We start from the raw sequence: 20,826 nt of genomic DNA on the forward strand, positions 1-20,826 counted from the left end.
AGTATTTTCAAAATATTTTCACATTTAAGTCTTTCTATTGACTGTGATAAATGTTTAGAGATAACATCACAGTCAGACTTAGCCTTGAGTCTGGGCTTGAACAGCATTGAACCTGGGCGCAAAATACAGGCATGGGATTTTTCAGGACTGATTTCAGGTTTTGGGCTGCCAGAATTTCTCTGTATAATTCAGTTGAAAAAGAACAATTCAGGATTTAGAATGTATTGATGATTTCACAGTACTGTGCTGGGTATTAGCATAAAATTTAAAATTTATCACATTTAGACAGAATTGTCATTGTCATTTTTCTTCCCATTCTGAAAACTAATGTCATCAATAAACATAGTTTGATTACTTTTATGTTTTAGGTATCTCCGGTGAGGAAGGTATTCCTGGGCTTCCAGGACGGGAAGGTTTGAATGGAATAAAGGGTGAACCTGGAAATGCTGGTTTCCCTGGCCGTGAGGGTTTCAATGGTTTAGACGGGGCACCAGGCAGGAAAGGCATGGTAGGGGAACCAGGGCTCCAGGGTCTTGATGGACGTGCAGGGGAACCAGGTTTGCCTGGTATACCAGGAGAAAAGGGAGAAATTGGAGAAAGAGGACGCTCAATAGATGGAGAACCAGGTAATTAAGTTCAAGGTGACTTTAGATATTGTTAAACAATCTTATGAGTTGCTGTGTTATGATAGCATTTTCAAAGGTGTATTTAGTGAGTATGAACATTAACGATATGTAAGTCTTAGACTAAAACTTGACAAGTTTGATGAACGAAATTCTAAAAAGCCTTTAGTTTCATGCAATAAAGACAAGTTTGTGTGATAAATGTAATCAATATAAGAAAGTATAATTCAAATAGGATTAAGCTAAAGAGAAGTCAAACTGGACCAAGCGTATGATAAATGTGATTCAAATTGGACCAAGCGTATGATAAATGTGATTCAAATTGGACCAAGCGTATGATAAATGAGATTCAAATTGGACCAAGCATATGATAAATGTGATTCAAATTGGACCAAGCGTATGATAAATGTAATTCAAATTGGACCAAGCGTATGACAAATTTGATTCAAATCTGATAAATATAATTCAAATGGGACCAGGCTTATGATTCAAATGGGACTAAACTTAGAATAGATTTAATTAAAATGGGTCAAACTTGCTAAAAAGTAACTCTGCGAAGACTTAGCCTTTCAAAAGTTGTTTTTTGTATATGTTATAGGTAGACCCGGCTCCCCAGGACCAGATGGGACTGATGGACGGAATGGATTCCCAGGTGTAAAAGGTCGCCCTGGAGAAATGGGCTTGCCAGGTAAAGTTGTTTACATTGATGTAAAAGTAAGACTGTAAATAAAATTTTGTTTCATTTCTTCAGTCTAATCAGTCCTAAGATTTATTCATATATTCTACCGTTAAAGGAAATTCCTATAGTTTTTTATGCGCATCTTTCTGCGCAGTCGGCACTGTCTATGAAAAATTGAAGTCAGATGTGACAGACAATCTTAAATATGAGGAATCTTGAATAAAATAACATTTTTAATAATTTTTTTCAGTAAGCAAATGTTGAAACTGGTTTATGTTGTACTGACATTTATCATGCCTGACATGTACCATGCAACTTGCCATTTGTGGCTGTGTTTTGACAGCGCGTTTTAGTACAAAGGCAGTGTTGTTCATAGAATGTTGGACAATTAACTTTGTATTGATAAGACAATGTCTCCTTTCAGATCACTTACTATTCAATTATAGAAAGGATTAAGAATTTTTTTAACTTCTAGCAGATAGAATCAATTTGGTCAGGTTCGCGCCATTTTTTGTCCGAACAGTTGTTATGTTCAAGCGGTCTTAACAGACAATTTAGCCTGGTGACCCATACATTTTTGGCCATTTTTGTGTTCACAATACAATTATCTATACACAAGGAAAACAGGAAAAAAATCTATGAAACAGTTTTTTCAAAATTAAAAAAATATTCTTTACTACGGGTATTTTCAGCGTAAAAAGCTCTAAAAAGCGAATATGAAACTAGATTTTTTTTTCGTTTGTACCCATTATTGTAATGATACATGTATAGTATTACAAATATGACTATGATATAAAATAAGTATATAATAAAATCTGCAAAAAGAACAAACCTTATTGTGCTGTCTTGATGCATATTTTAGTTGGTATTTATAAAAAAGCAGAAAATTATGAAAATGTTGAAAAATCACTAGCAGTGTCAGCAAAAATGGGTGTGTTCAAAAACAATTTGTCACAAAAACAAGCCTGGTGACCCATTTTTTTTATTTGTTCATTGTTTTTGGCACAAATTTTCCTATCATATATGTGAATTTGAAAAAAAATCTATGAAAGGAAAAAAACTATAGGAATTCTCTTTAAAATGAGATAAAAAGTTAAGATCTATGTTGCACAAAATTAGATATACTGTGAAATCATTAATATTCGTGGGGGACTAATTTTCGTGGATTTTGTGGTTGAGTCAATCAACGAAATTTAGTCCCAACGAACAAGTAAAATTCCCATTCACTTTATGTTCAAAAGTTGTAATCCACGAATTCATATCCCCAAGAAATTGCCATTTTGACCAAAACCACGAACTTTCATGCCCACAAAATTAAATGATTTCACAGTAATAGTTTTTATTAATAGTATTTTTTTGCCTGCTCACCTTGCTAAGTAATTAATGCACAAGGCTATAAAACAGTAATTTGTGAGGTTGATTGTTAGACATGGGATATGTCTTCCATGGCAACCTGAAGACAGTGTGTTTTAAATTATTATTCATTCTCCACCTCATACTCCTGTTAAGATGTTGTCAGTTACTTTAAGTCATTAGGGGCACAGAATCTAACGACTCTGGAAACCAATTAAATTATTACCATGGTAAGTTTTGATACATGCTCTATGTTACATATTTTATCATGATAAGGAAAATAGATATATCTTAAATGTTTGTTGACAAAGGACTGGATGGTATGAGGGGAGAACCTGGGCTCAATGGTAGAGATGGTGAGCAAGGTGGCACTGGACAACCCGGCAGCAAAGGTGGCAGAGGCAATGATGGCTTACCAGGATTCCCAGGTCAAAAAGGCCGCAGAGTTAGTAAATTACATCATAATCTTCTAGTATCCAACTTGTAATTGCATATTTTTATTTACATCTAGTCATGAAATAAGTAGAATCTGTCAGATAAGTAAGCTAGTTTAAAGCATTACAAACAGGCTGTGGGGCAAAAAAAATTTAATCATTGTCTTTATTGAAAATCATATCATGAAATTAGCCAAACTGGAAGATTGTTTTTGAGGAATACAGATATTTTTACAAGGTCAAAGACTTCGAAAGAAAACTACACAGTATACCATAAATGAAAATAACCTGATATTAAAGTGAGATGTTTGATGTTTGAATCTAATTTTGCTGTTGAATTAGGATACCACTTGCCATAATTTGAACTAGTTACCAATGCAAGCTCAGAGGTTGACCTTTATACCATATAAAAGTTGATCTGTATATTCAGCCAGTTCAACATAACTGAACTATATACCTTCAAAAACTCCAAGTATATTCATCTTAAGACCATTAAAACCTCGACAGAAGTTCATATATGGACCCTAAAAATGCACAACACAAGTTCAACTGTATACCTTGAAAAGGTCAATGTAATGAGTGTTTACCTTTATATGCTACAAGGCTAAACCTTAGTTTACTTATTTATTGTCACCTGCTTATGAATAAGAGTACCTTTGTATTATAATAAAGATATTTTATTGAACAAAAGGTCACAGACCCGTGAGTCCACATTGTATATAAACAGTGCATAGTATATTATGTTCAGTGGTGGTACAATCATATAAAACATATTGAAATTACATAAGTTGATAATAACTATAAAATTTCATTAACAGTGTACATGATGAGGCAAAGCAAGATATAGCCTAAATGTGCCTAAACAAAATATGTCACGATATATAATTTAAAGCAAATTATACTTTCTAGTATAAGATTAATAAGAATGTGTATAAATTTCACATATAATATGACATGTTCATCTCTATTTTGGTAGACCGTGGTTTCTGTAGTGAATAATTAAAGTAGAAATCAACTTTAAAGAAAGCAAGAATATAATAAAGCTTGGCATAAGTTCACCTGTTTACCTTAAAAAGTCCAATAAAAGCTTACCCTTATATTATCCAAAGCTCTGCATAACATCACTGTTTACCATAAAAAAAAGGATAAGATCACCTGTTTACCTTAAAAAGTCCAATAAAAGCTTACCCTTATACCCTGAAATCCCGAAAATAAGCCGGTTTTGAAAATAAGCCAGACTCGAAAATAAGCCACCATTTCACTACAGGCAAAATGGGCTCATAAATTAGCCGCACTCAGAAATAAGCCGTCCACTTTTTTGTATCAGAAATAGTATCAATGACCTTGTTAGTAGTTAGTACTTTTAGAACCTTTTGGTGAGTTTGTTATGTCCACCTGAGTTTTCAGCCAACATCTCACATTAGTTTCTTCTATGTTAAAATGTTGGACTGTGTCTATCACTTATTTTCATTAAGAAATTGTAACAAAACAGGTATGTCAGAAGTATAAGTAGTTACCGACATGGATGTTTTTTACTAAAAAGCAAAAAGTATGACATCCATATCTGCAGTATTTTGGTACTTGAAAATACACAGGTTTTTAAACCATTACCAGATATATATACTCAAAAGTTCGCCGGACTCAAAAATAAGCCGTCTCGATAATAAGCCACAAAATCCTTACGAAAATTTAAAAAAGTCCAATAAAAGCTTACCCTTATATTATCCAAAGCTCAGCATAACATCACTGTTTACCTAAAAAAAAAAGGATAAGTTCACCTGTTTACCTTAAAAAGTCCAATAAAAGCTTACCCTTATATTATCCAAAGCTCAGCATAACATCACTGTTTACCTAAAAAAAAAAGGATAAGTTCACCTGTTTACCTTAAAAAGTCCAATAGAAGCTTACCCTTATATTATCCAAAGCTCAGCATAACATCGCTGTTTACCATAAATAAGGATAAGTTCACCAATTTGTTATAAAGAGCCTCAGTATAAGTTTGTTTGTTAAGTATACCCTAAAAAGCCCAAAAGGTTAGAAAAATGTATTTAATAAACATGACAGTGTAAGCAAATACATAATTCTGAAAAAAAGTTATGAAAAATATATCTATTGGTAATGTTAGGGTTTCCTAACGGCTGAGTGTATATCTTAAAAAACAAATTGGTTTTGCGACATAAATGCACACCGCCATTATATTTGTTGTATGGTAAAGAAAGGCAGTTCATTTTATAGTGTGACTTAGTGGGTTACTCCCCTTTTGATTTTTGTGCTTCATTTGTCAGTTGGAAAAATGTTATTAAAATTGTTTCTCGAACATTGAATTTTATCTGTGTTTTGTCCGTGTTATGATTGACTGGCGCACCTAAATCATAAAGTGATTTAAGATGATGTAAGATGGTCCCCTTAATATTTATGTCAGTTAATATAATTCTAAATCAGAATTTTATGATATTATTGCTGACTGTTACACAGGGTTATGATGGCCTATCTGGGCGCCCTGGACTTCCAGGTCAGAAGGGAGAGTCTGGTTTAGATGGCATCCGGGGCGAACCTGGTCGTCAGGGAGAAGTTGGTGATGTCGGTTACCCAGGTCGTCCAGGAATGTTCGGACTTGATGGAGTCAAAGGTCGCCCTGGAGAAAGGGGAGGGGATGGGCTTGTAGGGCGGGATGGAGAACCAGGTTTGCCTGGAATTTCTGGACCCAGTGGTCAAGATGGTATGACTGGACTTCCTGGTCTCCCGGGACTACCAGGGTTGGGTGGCATCAAGGGCATTCAAGGTTAGTGTTTGTTTTATAATGAAAATTTTGTTTATTTAATATCAGACTTAGTTGGATCATGTTGTTTTTAACTTTTATCTTTGTTAGTGACTAATCATTAGCTTGATTAAGTCTTTTAGGTTCATTTTATAAGTATTTCTGTGAACCGCTTCTACAGTCAAGTGGTAGAGCTTCCACTTTGAGTGGGTTCGAACCCTACCCGCGTCACCAAAAACATTAAAAATGGAACCAGTAGCTCCCTTGCTTGGCACAATGCATTAAAAGGGAAACTGGTTGCTCTTCTGTCATAACCCTCATGGTGATGGATTTCATCAGGAATGAGGTGTCGAGAGTGATTAACATAAGTTGTAAAACTTGTTTCACAATCAACATGAAATAAAGTACTATAAGTATTTCTGTTATTAAGTCTTCACAGTAGATATATGGCAAAGTAGAAATAAGTGAAAAGGGGATTCAGTGAAAATATATTTGTATCTAAATGTTCATCGGAGTTTCTTTTTAATTATAGCTAAAAAAAGACGATTAACACATTGCAGACAGTGTTAAACATGCTATATCTTGAAAAAAAAACATCTTAAAGGTTAGAAGTAAAACTAAAATATCTCATTTATTATATTTTCCTCTACAGGAGACACAGGTTTTGATGGATTCCCTGGTGCACCAGGAGAGAATGCCCCTGGAGGTATGTAACTTTACTGTATTCAAACTTTATACAGATACTACAGTATATTGTAAAAGCATTGACTTTCATGGGCTCAAAATTTCATGATTTATGGAGGAATATAGTGGATAAAAACCAAACAGATGGTCAATTTACAATTTGCTATATAATTACAATACTCCAACATTTTGGCTACATGCCTTCTTCAGGGAATAATACTGGTAAACACTGATATAGCTTGATAGTATGTTACGTTGAAATTTCAGGAAACAGATATAAGGATTTTTGGAAGAAAACAATTCGTAGGCCTTAAGTTTTAACAAGATGCTTTCAAATATACAAAATAAATTTAAACCAGATTGTTTTGTGTGTATTGGAATTTGGTGTCTAAGAATAACCTAACTACAAAATTCAATAGCTGAAGTCCCCCATGAATTTTAATGATACCACAGTACTGTAAAACCATTTCATTCTTGTTGGCTAGAGAGTTTGTAGTTTCTTCTAAAATAACAAATTATTTAGGTTGTAAATTCATTGGCTTAAACACATGTAAGGTGTCATGGATAGGCACAAGCATGAAATTCCCAGAAAACCTTCAGTTACAGATAATACAGTAATAATAACTGACAAAAGCACAGGTGTCATTCAAGAATATCTGACGGTTGCGGGCTAAGAACGAGTAGACATCATGACACTTTGAATAGTTACTGTAGAGGGGTTATCAGTTTCATGATTTGTGAAGGATTATCCATATTAAGTTAGTGAAAATCCTCACTTAATACTAGAAGTTGGATATCCTTTGTAAAAAATTATTGAGTTTGGTTTTCAATTTACAAGCCTGTCTATTTATGAATATTATCAACATAGGACCCATAATGTATGTTATAAAAAACATATCAAATAGACAATAAGACTTTAACATCAGAGCAATTATTTTGTTTCAGGACTGCCCGGACTGACAGGTGAACCAGGGCTCAACGGTTTACCGGGACTTCCAGGACAAGATGGTATGGTTGGTGACAGAGGACTTGATGGTTTACCAGGTCTCCCTGGTATGCCTGGTGAAGCTGGGTATGGTTATGGTGGTGCTAAAGGTGTAAGAGGTGTAGATGGTCTGTCAGGACTGCCTGGTATGTGTAACACATGTACTACTCTACAATTTTGTTATTCTTCATTTTGAGCAAATGGAGGAATAAGACTTTGGACTCAAATTTAGTTATTTTAGATCTGCTTTTATTCTATACTGGCACAGGTTTTGACTTTGACTATAGATACAGAGTCTGCAGAAATATCTTAAAGCGAACATAAATCGTATGTAATCTACATACTTGCTTAACTTGTGTTAGAACAAATTAAAAATGGGTTTAGTTACTAAGTGCATATGAATGGTTACATACAGGATATATTATATTGAACTACTTTGCTGTGTAGTCCAGGTGACATCTCTTTGAATAGTGCAGGAAAGTTTAATCATTTAAGAAACAAAGCAGCCAGTAACACTTTCTTATTATAGGTCAGCGTGGTGAGAAAGGTTTCCCAGGACGATCAGGATTGTTTGGTTTGAACGGTATGAAAGGTGAACCAGGATACAATGGAGAGCAGGGTGGCTTTGGCAGAGATGGTCCTCCTGGATTCAAGGGATTTCCTGTAAGACAGTGTTCTATTTTCCTCGTTTAATGTTTTAGAGCTTGCATTATTTTCTTACCCATCAAAGGTCTAACAAATTTTCTAGGCTATTGTCAGGCCTAGGAAAAACAGTTTATAAAATTTTGTAAAGGTTGTTTACTATTGTAAGGCTCACAGTAAATGGTTGTGGCTGGAAAAATATGGAAGAAGCCATCAGTACAGTTAAGTCTGTTTTAAGAGACCGACTTTGGGAAGCAGCAAAAAAGGTCACATATGACAAGGAGTCTGTTATAACAGTTTCATTCAACTGGTTGATGCTGGTTTCATATATCTGCTTGATTTTTCCAATTAAGTACATGTATGTATATTGGATATTTATATATAGGCATCTTTTACGGTTGCAGTCAAAAATGTTTAAATACTATTTCTGTAATTGCATTTTGATAAAATACAACATTTAAAATAGTTTGCATCATTCATATGATGTTGATAAAACAAATTTAAGCTCATGATCTGGTAAGAGAATAAAGGCAAGCAATAATTTGGATTTTAAAATATAAATGGTCCATTAGATATAGATGAACTGTTTACACACTGAGGTTTATGTTCATTTGTTTCTCTGTGTATTAATGGCTCTATAATATTTATTCATTTATTGATTGCATCTTTAAACCATGTTTACTTTGTTGGTTTTTTTTGTTAAATACTGTCTTATTTTTGTTTCACTGGGAACATTGTTAATTTATGCCTCAACTCCAAATTCATCAATGACTTGATGCACTGGTTTTGCCCAATCAAGCAATTAAAGTGCCTTCATATGCTGTTTAAATGTCAAAACTGTTCTTTCTTATGTTTTTCGTTGGACATTTTTTGTAAACAAATAAGTTCTCGCCTCAAACAACTTCACACGAGATAATGAACGGTAACTCTATCATGTGTAGCAGTGTGTATCATATAGTTAGTCTATGATATCTATTGTTAGATTAGCTCAGTGATAGAGCATATGACTTGCAAGCAGAAGGTCGCAGGCTCGAGTCCTGTATCGGCCTGCACATTTTTCTGCTCCCAATACACATGTAAAACCTTGTGAGGGAGCATCTCATAATGGCTGAAAACAGTCTAATAATCTATTCAGGAGCCTGATTTCACAGTCGCTTGTCGCGTAAGGAGGTTGCTTAATTCAGACTATTTAAATAGTAAATTGCGTCCGGAGCATAAAATAGGGTCACATATGACAGGGAGTTGCAAAATTCAGGGGGTCGTTAAGGCAGTCTTGACTGTAATTACCTTAGTCTTCGTTTATGACAGTCATTGATAAAAAGATCTGATGAACAGTATATTGAAATATGACCATGTATTTCTTCATTATTTCTTAATTTGAATAAGAAAAATCAGTTTGCATAAATTAAACTGAGCAGTGATTCTGCCAGATATGTTTATGGAACAGTGAAACTCTTTGTAGCTCTCAAGTGAACTAAAAATTCTGATAATTTATTATACTAGGGTGACAGAGGTTTGGAAGGCTTCCCGGGACGTAAAGGAGAGAAGGGAAATGATGGTTTACCAGGATTCACTGGTCCCAAGGGCATAAGGGGAAATAATGGCCTTGATGGCTTCTTTGGCCTCCGAGGAGACAATGGAAGCAAAGGTGAGTATTGATAAAATGGAATATAGAAAAAATCTGTATAATTAAACTAAACCTCTTCCCCTCTTTTGGATTGATGTGACTTTTGGATAAAATATTTTCAGCTCACCTGTCACATTGTGACAGGGTGAGCTTTTGTGATTGCCCTTCGTCCGTCATCCGTCCACAATTTCTTGTGAAAATGATAGAATCCACATTTTGCAAGTAATTTTGATCAAATTTTTACAAAATTTGTTTTGGCATGATATTTCAGTTCCATTCGAAAACTGGCCAGATCCCATCGTGGGTTCTAGAGTTATTGCCTCTTAAAGGGCCAGAATTTGCTATTGTGCGTGGGTCAACCATTTCTTGTCTGCACGATAGTGGTTTCATTTACGATTTTATTTTAACCAAACTTGCACACAGCTTGTATCACCATAAGATCTTGGTTCCTTTCTTGAAATGGCCAGATCCCATTATGGGTTCCAGAGTTATAGCCCCTGAAAGGGCCAAAATTAGCTATTTTGACCTTGTCTGCACAATAGCAGTTTTTTTTAGCTCACCTGCACAAAGTGACAAGGTGAGCTTTTGTGATTGCGCAGCGTCCGTCCGTGCGTGCGTGCGTCCGTCCATAAACTTTTGCTTGTGACCACTCTAGAGGTCACATTTTTCATGGGATCTTTATGAAATTTGGTCAGAATGTTCACCTTGATGATATCTAGGTTAAGTTCGAAACTGGGTCACGTGCCGTCAAAAACTAGGTCAGTATGTCTAAAAATAGAAAAACCTTGTGACCTCTAGAGGCCATATATTTCACAAGATCTTCATGAAAATTGGTCAGAACGTTCACCTTGATGATATCTAGGCCAAGTTCGAAACTGGGCCATGTGCCATCAAAAACTAGGTCAGTAGGTCAAATAATAGAAAAACCTTGTGACCTCTCTAAAGGCCATATTTTTCATGGGATCTGTATGAAAATTGGTCTGAATGTTCATCTTGATGATATCTAGGTCAGTTTCGAAAGTGGGTCCCATGTCATCAAAAAGTAGGTCAGTAGGTCAAATAATGAAAAAACCTTGTGACCTCTCTAGAGGTTATATTTTTCATGGGGTCTGTATGAAAGTTGGTCGGAATGTTTATCTTGATATATAGGTCAAGTTCAAAACTGGGTCAACTGCGATCAAAAACTAGGTCAGTAGGTCTTAAAATAGAGAAACCTTGTGACATCTCTAGAGACCATACCCTTGAATGGATCTTAATGAAAATTGGTCAGAATGTTCACCTTTAAGATATCTAGGTCAAGTTTGAAACTGGGTCACGTGCCATCAAAAACTAGATCAGTAGGTCAAATAATAGAAAAACCTTGTGACCTCTCTAGAGGCCATACTTTTCATGGGATCTGTATGAAAGTTGGTCTGAATGTTCATCTTGATGATATCTAGTTCAAGTTTGAAACTGGGTCAACTGCGGTCAAAAACTAGGTCAGTAGGTCTAAAATTAGAAAAATCTTTTGACCTCTATAGAGGCCATATTTTTCAATGGATCTTCATGAAAATTGGTCAGAATTTTTATCTTGATGATATCTACGTCAAATTCAAAACTGGGTCACATGAGCTCAAAAACTAGGTCACTATGTCAAATAATAGAAAAACGACGTCATACTCAAAACTGGGTCATGTGGGAACAGGTTGGCGATTCAGGACCATCATGGTCCTCTTGTTTCAGAAACTGCTGGTCCGTTTTCAAAATAATTTTACACAAATGTTTCTTGGGTGACCCTCTATCAAATTCCTTCAAATAATTTTGATTCATTGAAAAAATGGCCGCCTGGGGGAGGGGCTAATTTTCCCATATGGCTATACAGAAAACTTCTTGTATGAAACTACTGGCCTGATTTGAAAATAATTTTATTTGAAGTAACTTTAAGAAAATTTCGACTATATTTTCTCATAATTCTTTTGATTGATCTTGATTATGATTTTTTGACTTCTTGTCATTAAATGCAATGATAACAGGTGAGCGATATAGGGCCATTATGGCAAAAAAATAGCAATGGTTAAGTACATGTATTGGTACATAATGATAGAAGTTTTCTTTTCTTCAAAATTTTTTTTTTTAGAAATAAGTAATCATGTGAAACTCAGAGTCCAGAGTAATGATAGAGATGTGAGGTGAACGTTTCCTAGTGTGACAAAAGGTACTACTAAGGAATAAATACACACACAAAACATACTTTTCTTTTTCATTTATTTTTTTGTAGCAACAAGCACATTTTAATCTTTCCAGCAATGTCACTATAGTGAGGTTATACTGTTACTGTATGTCAGAGAGAATTGTTTCCCCACGCCTCTCATTCATGCTGACTGAAATAAGTTGGTACTGCATTCTGGGAAACATTTTGTTGCATTCTTCTGTGTGTTTGTAGGTATGAAGGGTGAACCTGGACCAATCTTAATTAGTGAAAAACCACCTAGATCCTATGGTGAGAAAGGAGATAGAGGACTGCCTGGATTGGCTGGAATGGATGGTCTGAGAGGATTGCCAGGTATGTACCAGTTTCAAACCAATAGAAAACATCTGTTGTAGGCATAATACAGCTAGACAAAAATATATGCTGTTTTTAGCTCACCTGTCACAAAGTGACAAGGTGAGCTTTTGTGATCGCGCGGTGTCCGTCGTCCGTCCATCAGTCCGTGCGTGCGTGCGTCCGTGCGTCCGTAAACTTTTGCTTGTGACCACTCTAGAGGTCACATTTTTCATGGGATCTTTATGAAAGTTGGTCAGAATGTTTATCTTGATGATATCTAGGTCAAGTTCGAAACTGGGTCACGTGCCATCAAAAACTAGGTCAGTAGGTATTAAAATAGAAAAACCTTGTGACCTCTCTAGAGGCTATATATTTCACAAGATCTTCATGAAAATTGGTCAGAATGTTCACCTTGATGATATCTAGGTCAAGTTCGAAACTGGGTCACGTGCCATCAAAAACTAGGTCAGTAAGTCTAAAAATAGAAAAACCGTGTGTCCTCTCTAGAGGCCATATATTTCACAAGATCTTCATGAAAATTGGTCAGAACGTTCACCTTGATGATATCTAGGTCAAGTTCGAAACTGATTTACATGCCTTAAAAAACTAGGTCAGTAGGTCAAATAATAGAAAAACCTTGTGACCTCTCTAGAGGCCATATTTTTCATGGGATCTGAATGAAAGTTGGTCTGAATGTTTATCTTGATGATATCTAGGTCAAGTTCGAAACTGGGTCACGTGCCGTCAAAAACAAGGTCAGTAGGTCTAAAAATAGAAAAACCTTGTGACCTCTCTAGAGGCCATATATTTCATGAGATCTTCATGAAAATTGGTCAGAATGTTCACCTTAATGATATCTAGGTCAAGTTCGAAAGTGGGTCATGTGCCTTCAAAAACTAGGTCAGTAGGTCAAATAATAGAAAAACCTTGTGACCTCTCTAGAGGCCATATTTTTCATGGGATCTGTATGAAAGTTGGTCTGAATGTTCATCTTGATGATATATAGGTCAAGTTCGAAAGTGGGTCACATGCCATCAAAAACTAGGTCAGTAGGTCAAATAATAGAAAAATCTTGTGACCTCTCTAAAGGCCATATTTTTCATGGGATCTGTATGAAAATTGGTCTGAATGTTCATCTTGATGATATCTAGGTCAGGTTCGAAACAGGGTCATGTGCGGTCAAGAACTAGGTCAGTAGGTCTAAAAATAAAAAAACCTTGTGACCTCTCTAGAGGCCATACTTGTGAATGGATCTCCATAAAAATTGGTCAGAATGTTCACCTTGATGACAGCTAGGTCAAGTTTGAAACTGGGTCACGTGCCTTAAAAAACTAGGTCAGTAGGTCAAATAATAAAAAAACCTTGTGACCTCTCTAGAGGCCATACTTTTCATGGGATCTGTATGAAAGTTGGTCTGAGTGTTCGGCTTGATGATATCTAGGTCAAGTTTGAAACTCGGTCAACTGCGATCAAAAACTAGGTCAGTAGGTCTAAAATTATTAAAATCTTTTGACCTCTCTAGAGGCCATATTTTTCAATGGATCTTCATGAAAATTGGTCAGAATGTTCACCTTGATGATATCTAGGTCATTTTCGAAACTGGGTCACGTGCGATCAAAAACTAGGCCAGTAGGTATAAAAATAGAAAAACCTTGTGACCTCTCTAGAGGCCATATTTTTCATGTGATCTTCATGAAAATTAGTGAGAATGTTCACCTTGATGATATCTAGGTAAAGTTCAAAACAGGGTCACGTACCTTCGAAAACTAGGTCAATAGGTCAAATAATAGAAAAACCTTGTGACCTCTCTAGAGACCATATTTTTTAATGGATCTTCATGAAAATAAGTCAGAATTTTTATCTTGATAATATCTAGGTCAAGTTTAAAACTGGGTCACATGAGCTCAAAAACTAGTCCACTATGTCAAATAATAGAAAAAACGACGTCATACTCAAAACTGGGTCATGTGGGAAGAGGTGAGCGATTCAGGACCATCATGGTCCTCTTGTTATTTTTGTCCATTTAAGCAGACAGTTCTTGACAGGTGAGGAAAACTAATGTATAGAAAATTTTTGATACTGTTTCATAAAATATGGTTGGTTGTTTGAGTCTAATGCAGATTTCCTAGAATTCGGTGGTTACCTACAACCTTGTAATGATAATATCTTATCAACTTGCCAATACTTTGGTATTTCCCTAAATTTAACATTATTATTCATTTTTGACTATCACACATCTGATATGAAATAACTGACCTGATATTGAATGTACTGGGTCAGCATATGATGTCTCTTGACCAAACAAAATGTAGGCAACTCCAAGAAGGCAAGATGAATTAACATTTTCTATTTGTTACCAAGACAAGTGAAGAATTTTGCTTACTTTTTTGATAGAGATAACTAGTTTGTGAAATATGTATTACTTTTCTCATATGTAATATGCAAAATAATGTAGATTAATTATTTGTGTTTTTATTTAGTAGAATGGAAATGGCAGAATATTTTCACAACCAAATATTTTTGAATAAATGACTTTTTCTTAAGGTCTGCCTGGTTTGGATGGTCTCCAGGGTGAGAAGGGTATTCGTGGATTTGAAGGGGAGCCCGGGCTTAGAGGAATGAAAGGTGAACAAGGAGATGATGGTTTCCCTGGTTTGCGCGGTCGAGATGGAAATGTCGGTCCACCTGGTGAAGTGGGTCTCCCTGGTTTTGATGGTCTGAGCGGTAGTGGACCTGGTCTCTTCTTTGCAAGGTAATTCAGTTTATACTGATTAGAAAACAAACCTTGAAGACTTTTTGTGCCACCTCATGGCTGTTACTATGGAGAAAACGAGTATTGGTGTCACAGGGTGAGAAAAATGTGCAGCCACACTGGAACTTAAACCCGGGATCTCAGAATACCGTTCCAGTGCTCTGCTGACTCCGCCTACACATCTTCTCCCCCTTTTAATATTCAAGTTCTATACTGTGTTATTTTTCCCCACCATTTTGAAATTCATCCTCGAATTTTAGTGGGTACTTAACACATAAGCAGTTACAGGCGTCGGAGACTAACCAGTGTAATGCCGTCACGGTCCAATGTTGGACGCCAAATGTCACAGGGTGAGAAAAATGTGCAGCCAGACCGGGACTCGAACCCAGGACCTCGGAATACTCCAGTGCTGTACCGACTGAGCTACCCAGCCGCCTACACATTTTCTCCCAGTTTTAATATTCAAGTTCTATACTGTGACATTGGGCCTTAGGTTATAAATCTGCATTTGGAGACCAATCGTGAAAATTGAAACATATGATTGATCCATTCTGAGCCCAATCTTGAAATTGACCAGTTGCAATACTTGACTTTGAGTTAAATATTACATGAGGGATGCTGATATGACCCGTGTGGGATTCAAACCTGTGTCTGGGGTCAAGCTGCTGGCGCCTTATGCGTTAGACAACCATTTGATGCCCTAACCTGAAGTTACCTGCCTGTATAACATTAAGTTTTGTAGTAAATACAACAACAAATAATGAGTTTACAATAGCCTTACCTTGGTATCTCTGTACTGAATTATTAAATGCTATGTTCAAGTCAGTTCTGAAGCATTTCTCTAGTATATAAGCCTAACTTAAATAAGTGTACCTGATATTGACATTTTGCTGCTTTTTTTCAGATAAACACTGTATATGTATAAATTTTGCAGTTAAAGGGACTTTTATATTGCATGAAAACAGAAGACTGTAAACATTAAAAAATTAAACTAAAAATAAAAGATCTTTCAAATTTTGAATTAACTTACCTGTATCTAATTTTGAAAGAATCTGAAATCAGTATTTAACTATATAAACCTGATTTACTGTGTATAATAATGCCTCTATATTGGGGGTAGCAACATAAGCTTAAAAAATATTTCAAACTCTAAATATATTCCATAAGATTCAAATTTATCTAACAGTTTAAGTTTGGTCTATATACATATTGTCATAAAGTTAATATCCTTTTGCCATGCTGTTCCACAAAAGTGTGACCTTTTTCAAGTATGACTTTTTGTGCTTATCTTGTTGATGTTAAATGTAAAAAGATTTGAGCCACGCCATGAGAAAACCAACATAGTGCATTCGCGCAGTCCGGTAAGGATCCATGCTGTTCGCTAACAGTTTCTCTAAATGTAGTTGGCTTTGAAAGCAAACAGCATAGATCCTGACCAGAATGCACGGATGCGCAGGCTGGTCTGGATCCATGCTGGTCGCAAATGCACTATGTTGGTTTTCTCATAGTGCGGCTCAATTTTAAGAGCTTGCCTTGTTGCTGTGCAAAACACTGTTTTTAAGGTATGAGCTGATCTTAGTGCTGTGAAATCAGCTTGCAGTATGGTATTACTTTGTTACTGTGAAAATAAGACTTCAAAAAGTATGTGCTGATTGTGTTGTTGAAGATACAAGTCTTTTTGGCTTGTTGCTTTGAAAGTTAAATAGACTTACCATGTTGTTGCACAGACTTGACTTTTGAATTGTCCTTGCCATGTTTCTGAAGAATGGCTGAAATCATGAATGACAAATGTTGTGACTGTCTCAGAATTTGCCTCAAGAATTATCTTGATGTGAAGTTGCTTTTTCATGTATGTTTGTAGAACTAGGCTATGTTACTTAGGAATTCTCATGATAAAGTCTCCATAACAGTAAAGCCATAATTTATTTTTTTCATCATACAATTTTTTCTTGGTTAACAAATGAACAAACAAGTTAACTTATTTTTCAGGTTAACATTTTGTTGTAAATTCATACATACTGTGTTCCTATTTTTAGCTCACCTGTCACAAAGTGACAAATTGAGCTTTTGTGATCGCGCGGTGTCCGTCGTACGTGCGTCCGTCCGTGCATCCGTAAACTTTTCTTTGTGACATCTCTAGAGGTCACATTTTTCATGGGATCTTTATAAAAATGGGTCGGAATGTTCATCTTGGTAAATTCTAGGTCAAGTTCAAAACTGGGTCACGTCCCATCAAAAACTAGGTCAGTAGATCTAAAAATAGAAAAACCTTGTGACCTCTCTAGATGCCATAATTTTCAATGGATCTTCATGAAAATTGGTAAGAATGTTCACCTTGATGATATCTAGGTCGAGCTCGAAACTGGGTCACGTGCGGTCAAAAACTAGGTCAGTAGGTCTAAAAATAGAAAAACCTTGTGACCTCTCTAGAGGCCATATATTTCAAAAAATCTTCATAAAGATTTGTCAGAATGTTCACCTTGATGATATCTAGATCAAGCTTCACAACTGGGTCATGTGTTGTCAAAAACTAGGTCAGGAGGTCTAAAAATAGAAAAACCTTGTGACCTCTCTAGAGGCCATAAATTTCACAAGATCTTCATGAAAATTGGTCAGAATGTTCACCTTGATGATATCTAGGTCAAGTTCAAAAGTGGGCCACGTGCCATCAAAAACTAGGTCAGTAGGTCTAAAAATAGAAAAACCTTGTGACCTCTCTAGAGGCCATACTTGTGAATGGATCTCCATAAAAATTGGTCAGAATGTTCATCTTGATGATATCTAGGTCAGATTCGAAAGTGGGTCACGTGCCATCAAAAAGTAGGTCAGTAGGTCAAATAATGAAAAAACATTGTGATCTCTCTAGAGGCCATATTTTTCATGGGATCTGTATGAAAGTTGGTCTGAATGTTTATCCTGATGATATCTAGGTCAAGTTTGAAACTGGGTCAACTGCGATCAAAAACTAGGTCAGTAGGTCTTGAAATAGAAAAACCTTGTGACCTCACTAGTGGCCATACCCTTGAATGGATCTTCATGAAAATTGGTCAGAATGTTCACCTTGATGATATCTAGGTCAAGTTTGAAACTGGGTCACGTGCCTTAAAAAACTAGGTCAATAGGTCAAATAATAGAAAAACCTTGTGACCTCTCTAGAGACCATATTTTTCAATGGATCTTCATGAAAATTGGTCAGAATTTTTATCTTGATAATATCTAGGTCAAGTTCAAAACTGGGTGACATGAGCTCAGAAACTAGGTCACTATGTCAAATAATAGAAAAAACGACGTCATACTCAAAACTGGATCATGTGGGAAGAGGTGAGCGATTCAGGACCATCATATATATCATTCCTTATAATTTTCCTATCATTTAAATTATGTAAACATTTCCAAATTAGATCCTGCACTTTTTGTTAGCCGGAATATTGCACAAACATGTATCCTAGAAACTCCATCTCAAAGTTAGGTTTCTAATCCAGATAAACTACTGATATCTAGATGAAATAAAAATGGTATAATTAAGGTGTTTTCTTGTTTGAACATATGATACGAGGTGTATACTTACAGACATAGTCAGCAGACATACGTTCCTGATTGTCCCTCGGGTACCAGCAAGGTGTGGGACGGATATTCTCTCTCATATGTTGTCGGAAATCAGCGTGCACACTCACAAGATTTAGGTAATTTACTGATTGATTGGTGTATACGTTCATTATTGTGTAAACTCAAGGGTTTTTTCAGGTGAAAGGTTATAGATGAGACATGACCCATCATGGAAGGAAAATGTTGCACAGTGTTGCGCTAGTTTGATTATGCATGGCATGCATTCTTGTTTGAAACAAACATTTCCAACTTGTGATGTTATGTAACATTGAATGATTACTAAACCTTCTCCTGTCCTAATTATGTAGATCTAGATGAAATGTAACAGAATTTCAGTTCCAGTGTTTGCCCCGTCAAAGTGATGGTCAGTTTTATATGTAGAGCACAACACTAAGAATTGTGAGGTGACAAGTGCTATCCCTGATTGAGGCCAAGAGTGAAGAGAATCTTTTTCTTGTCTCTTTGATGAAAGACAGTGTGTCTGAAGTAATTTGTCCCACACTTCTGATTTATCTTTAGAAGTTGTCAGGTTCTTGTGGAGAACAGGTTAGGATAGAAAATCCAGAAATATGTTTAAGGTTAGCTGACTGCCATTATTTATTGGAAACATTGTTTGAAAAGTTGCTTAAAACCGAGTTAAGCAAAGAAATAAATTTCCTTTCAACATTTGTAGTCTAGACAAGAATATTTACTTATATGGAAGAAATAGCATGTAACTGGTAAGGAAGTGGACCTGTGATGACATTTGGAAAGTTCTATGTGATTATATATTCTTGTTTTCTATGTCAGCATATTTCGACTGATAATTCAAATTAGCTGATGGCTTTTTGTACCAGCTGGGGAATACAGAAATCACAATACTGTGAGTCTCATGGATTGATGCAACCATGAAATCTCGATACAAACAGATTAATTTCATTGTTTTTTCAAACACATTCTTATTCCCATTAAATCTAACTGTTTTTGCCAAAACCTGAAAATTTCATGCAGACCAAATGAATTGATTTCACAGTACTGAATATACAATTGAAAGGAATTTTCCAGTTGTGATTACCACTTGTCTACCTTAATTTCTCAACTTCCAGCCTTGTCTTGCATAACAAGCATCTGTGTAATAAGGCTTGATTTATTTGTTCTACATAAGCTTGTTCCAACATAACACATAGTAACATAACATATGAATGCAATATTTGAACAGCATATATTACTGATGATGTGCTTACAGACACAGTCAAAAACGTTATGAGGCACAGTGTCCACAGGGGACTGTCAAGATGTGGGACGGATACTCGTTTGCATATGTGCAGGGTAATGGAAGGACAAATGGTCAAGCATTAGGTATATTCGTGGAGAATATGTCGAAAGTCCTGTTCTGTTGTGCTATGTTAATTACAAGTGTTATTATACGCCCGAAGGAACGTATTATGTTATACCCCCGGTGTCCGTCTGTCCGTCAGTCTGTCCGGGCAACCGAAATGAAAGAGAGGCCATCTAACAGTAAAGAGAACAAAAGAGAACAATAGTTTCAATCTGTTAACAATAGATTAAAGGGCCAGGGCCCCCTATTCAAACAAAAGAAAACAACAAAAGAAATGGCCCTCTCTTTCATTTAGGCGGGACGTCCGTCCATCCATTAGCAATTTCGTGTCCACTTTGTAACTCTTGAACCCCTTGAAGGATTTCAAAGAAACTTGACAAAAATGTTCACCACACCGAGATGATGTGCAGAGCGCATGTTTCGGATGACTCGCTTCAAGGTCAAGGTCACACTTTGGGGTCAAAGGTCATATATGACTTCTTTGTGTATATTGCTCTGCATTGCAGTTCTCTTGTTTTTATTTGGCAAATCCCTTTTTTGTTCACTTACAATAAAGAAATTTGAATTACTTCCCTTTTATATTACTATAAATAGCTTACTTTGAAACTTTTTTATTATTTGCCGTAGGGAAAAACCGAGACCACTTTTCTGTGGTACAACATGGATAGTACCTCCAATTGTTAGGCATATTTTGACATACCTGTACCTGGTAAGGATTTTTTTGTGGACTTACAAATTTTTTTTGGAATTTCTTCCCTTTGTTGTTCCTGTCCTTTGGGCTTTAACAGTAAAGTTCTTTAAATTTTGCTCTAATCCTCTGATGTAACCCTTCGGGCGTATA

At 35.9% G+C, this 20,826-nt stretch overlaps 1 protein-coding gene across 2 annotated transcripts in view; it reads left to right on the forward strand.

Annotated features, from left to right (window-relative positions):
- Window positions 1-20,826, forward strand: part of LOC123553762 (collagen alpha-2(IV) chain-like) — a 72,203-nt gene that overhangs the window by 43,157 nt on the left and 8,220 nt on the right. Inside the window, exons 23-33 of one of the 2 annotated variants that reach the window (XM_045343382.2) lie at window positions 369-626; window positions 1,222-1,311; window positions 2,967-3,100; window positions 5,565-5,871; window positions 6,500-6,553; window positions 7,477-7,662; window positions 8,046-8,179; window positions 9,662-9,806; window positions 12,208-12,327; window positions 14,854-15,061; window positions 18,632-18,744. In XM_045343382.2, coding sequence (XP_045199317.1) covers window positions 369-626; window positions 1,222-1,311; window positions 2,967-3,100; window positions 5,565-5,871; window positions 6,500-6,553; window positions 7,477-7,662; window positions 8,046-8,179; window positions 9,662-9,806; window positions 12,208-12,327; window positions 14,854-15,061; window positions 18,632-18,744 — 1,749 coding nt within the window. Of the gene's footprint in view, window positions 1-368; window positions 627-1,221; window positions 1,312-2,966; window positions 3,101-5,564; window positions 5,872-6,499; window positions 6,554-7,476; window positions 7,663-8,045; window positions 8,180-9,661; window positions 9,807-12,207; window positions 12,328-14,853; window positions 15,062-18,631; window positions 18,745-19,892; window positions 20,006-20,826 lie in introns of both variants that reach the window. The other variant, XM_045343383.2, reaches the window with a different exon arrangement.

Source organism: Mercenaria mercenaria, chromosome 7, assembly GCF_021730395.1.
Source record: "Mercenaria mercenaria strain notata chromosome 7, MADL_Memer_1, whole genome shotgun sequence".
Classification (NCBI taxonomy): Eukaryota; Metazoa; Mollusca; class Bivalvia; order Venerida; family Veneridae; genus Mercenaria; species Mercenaria mercenaria.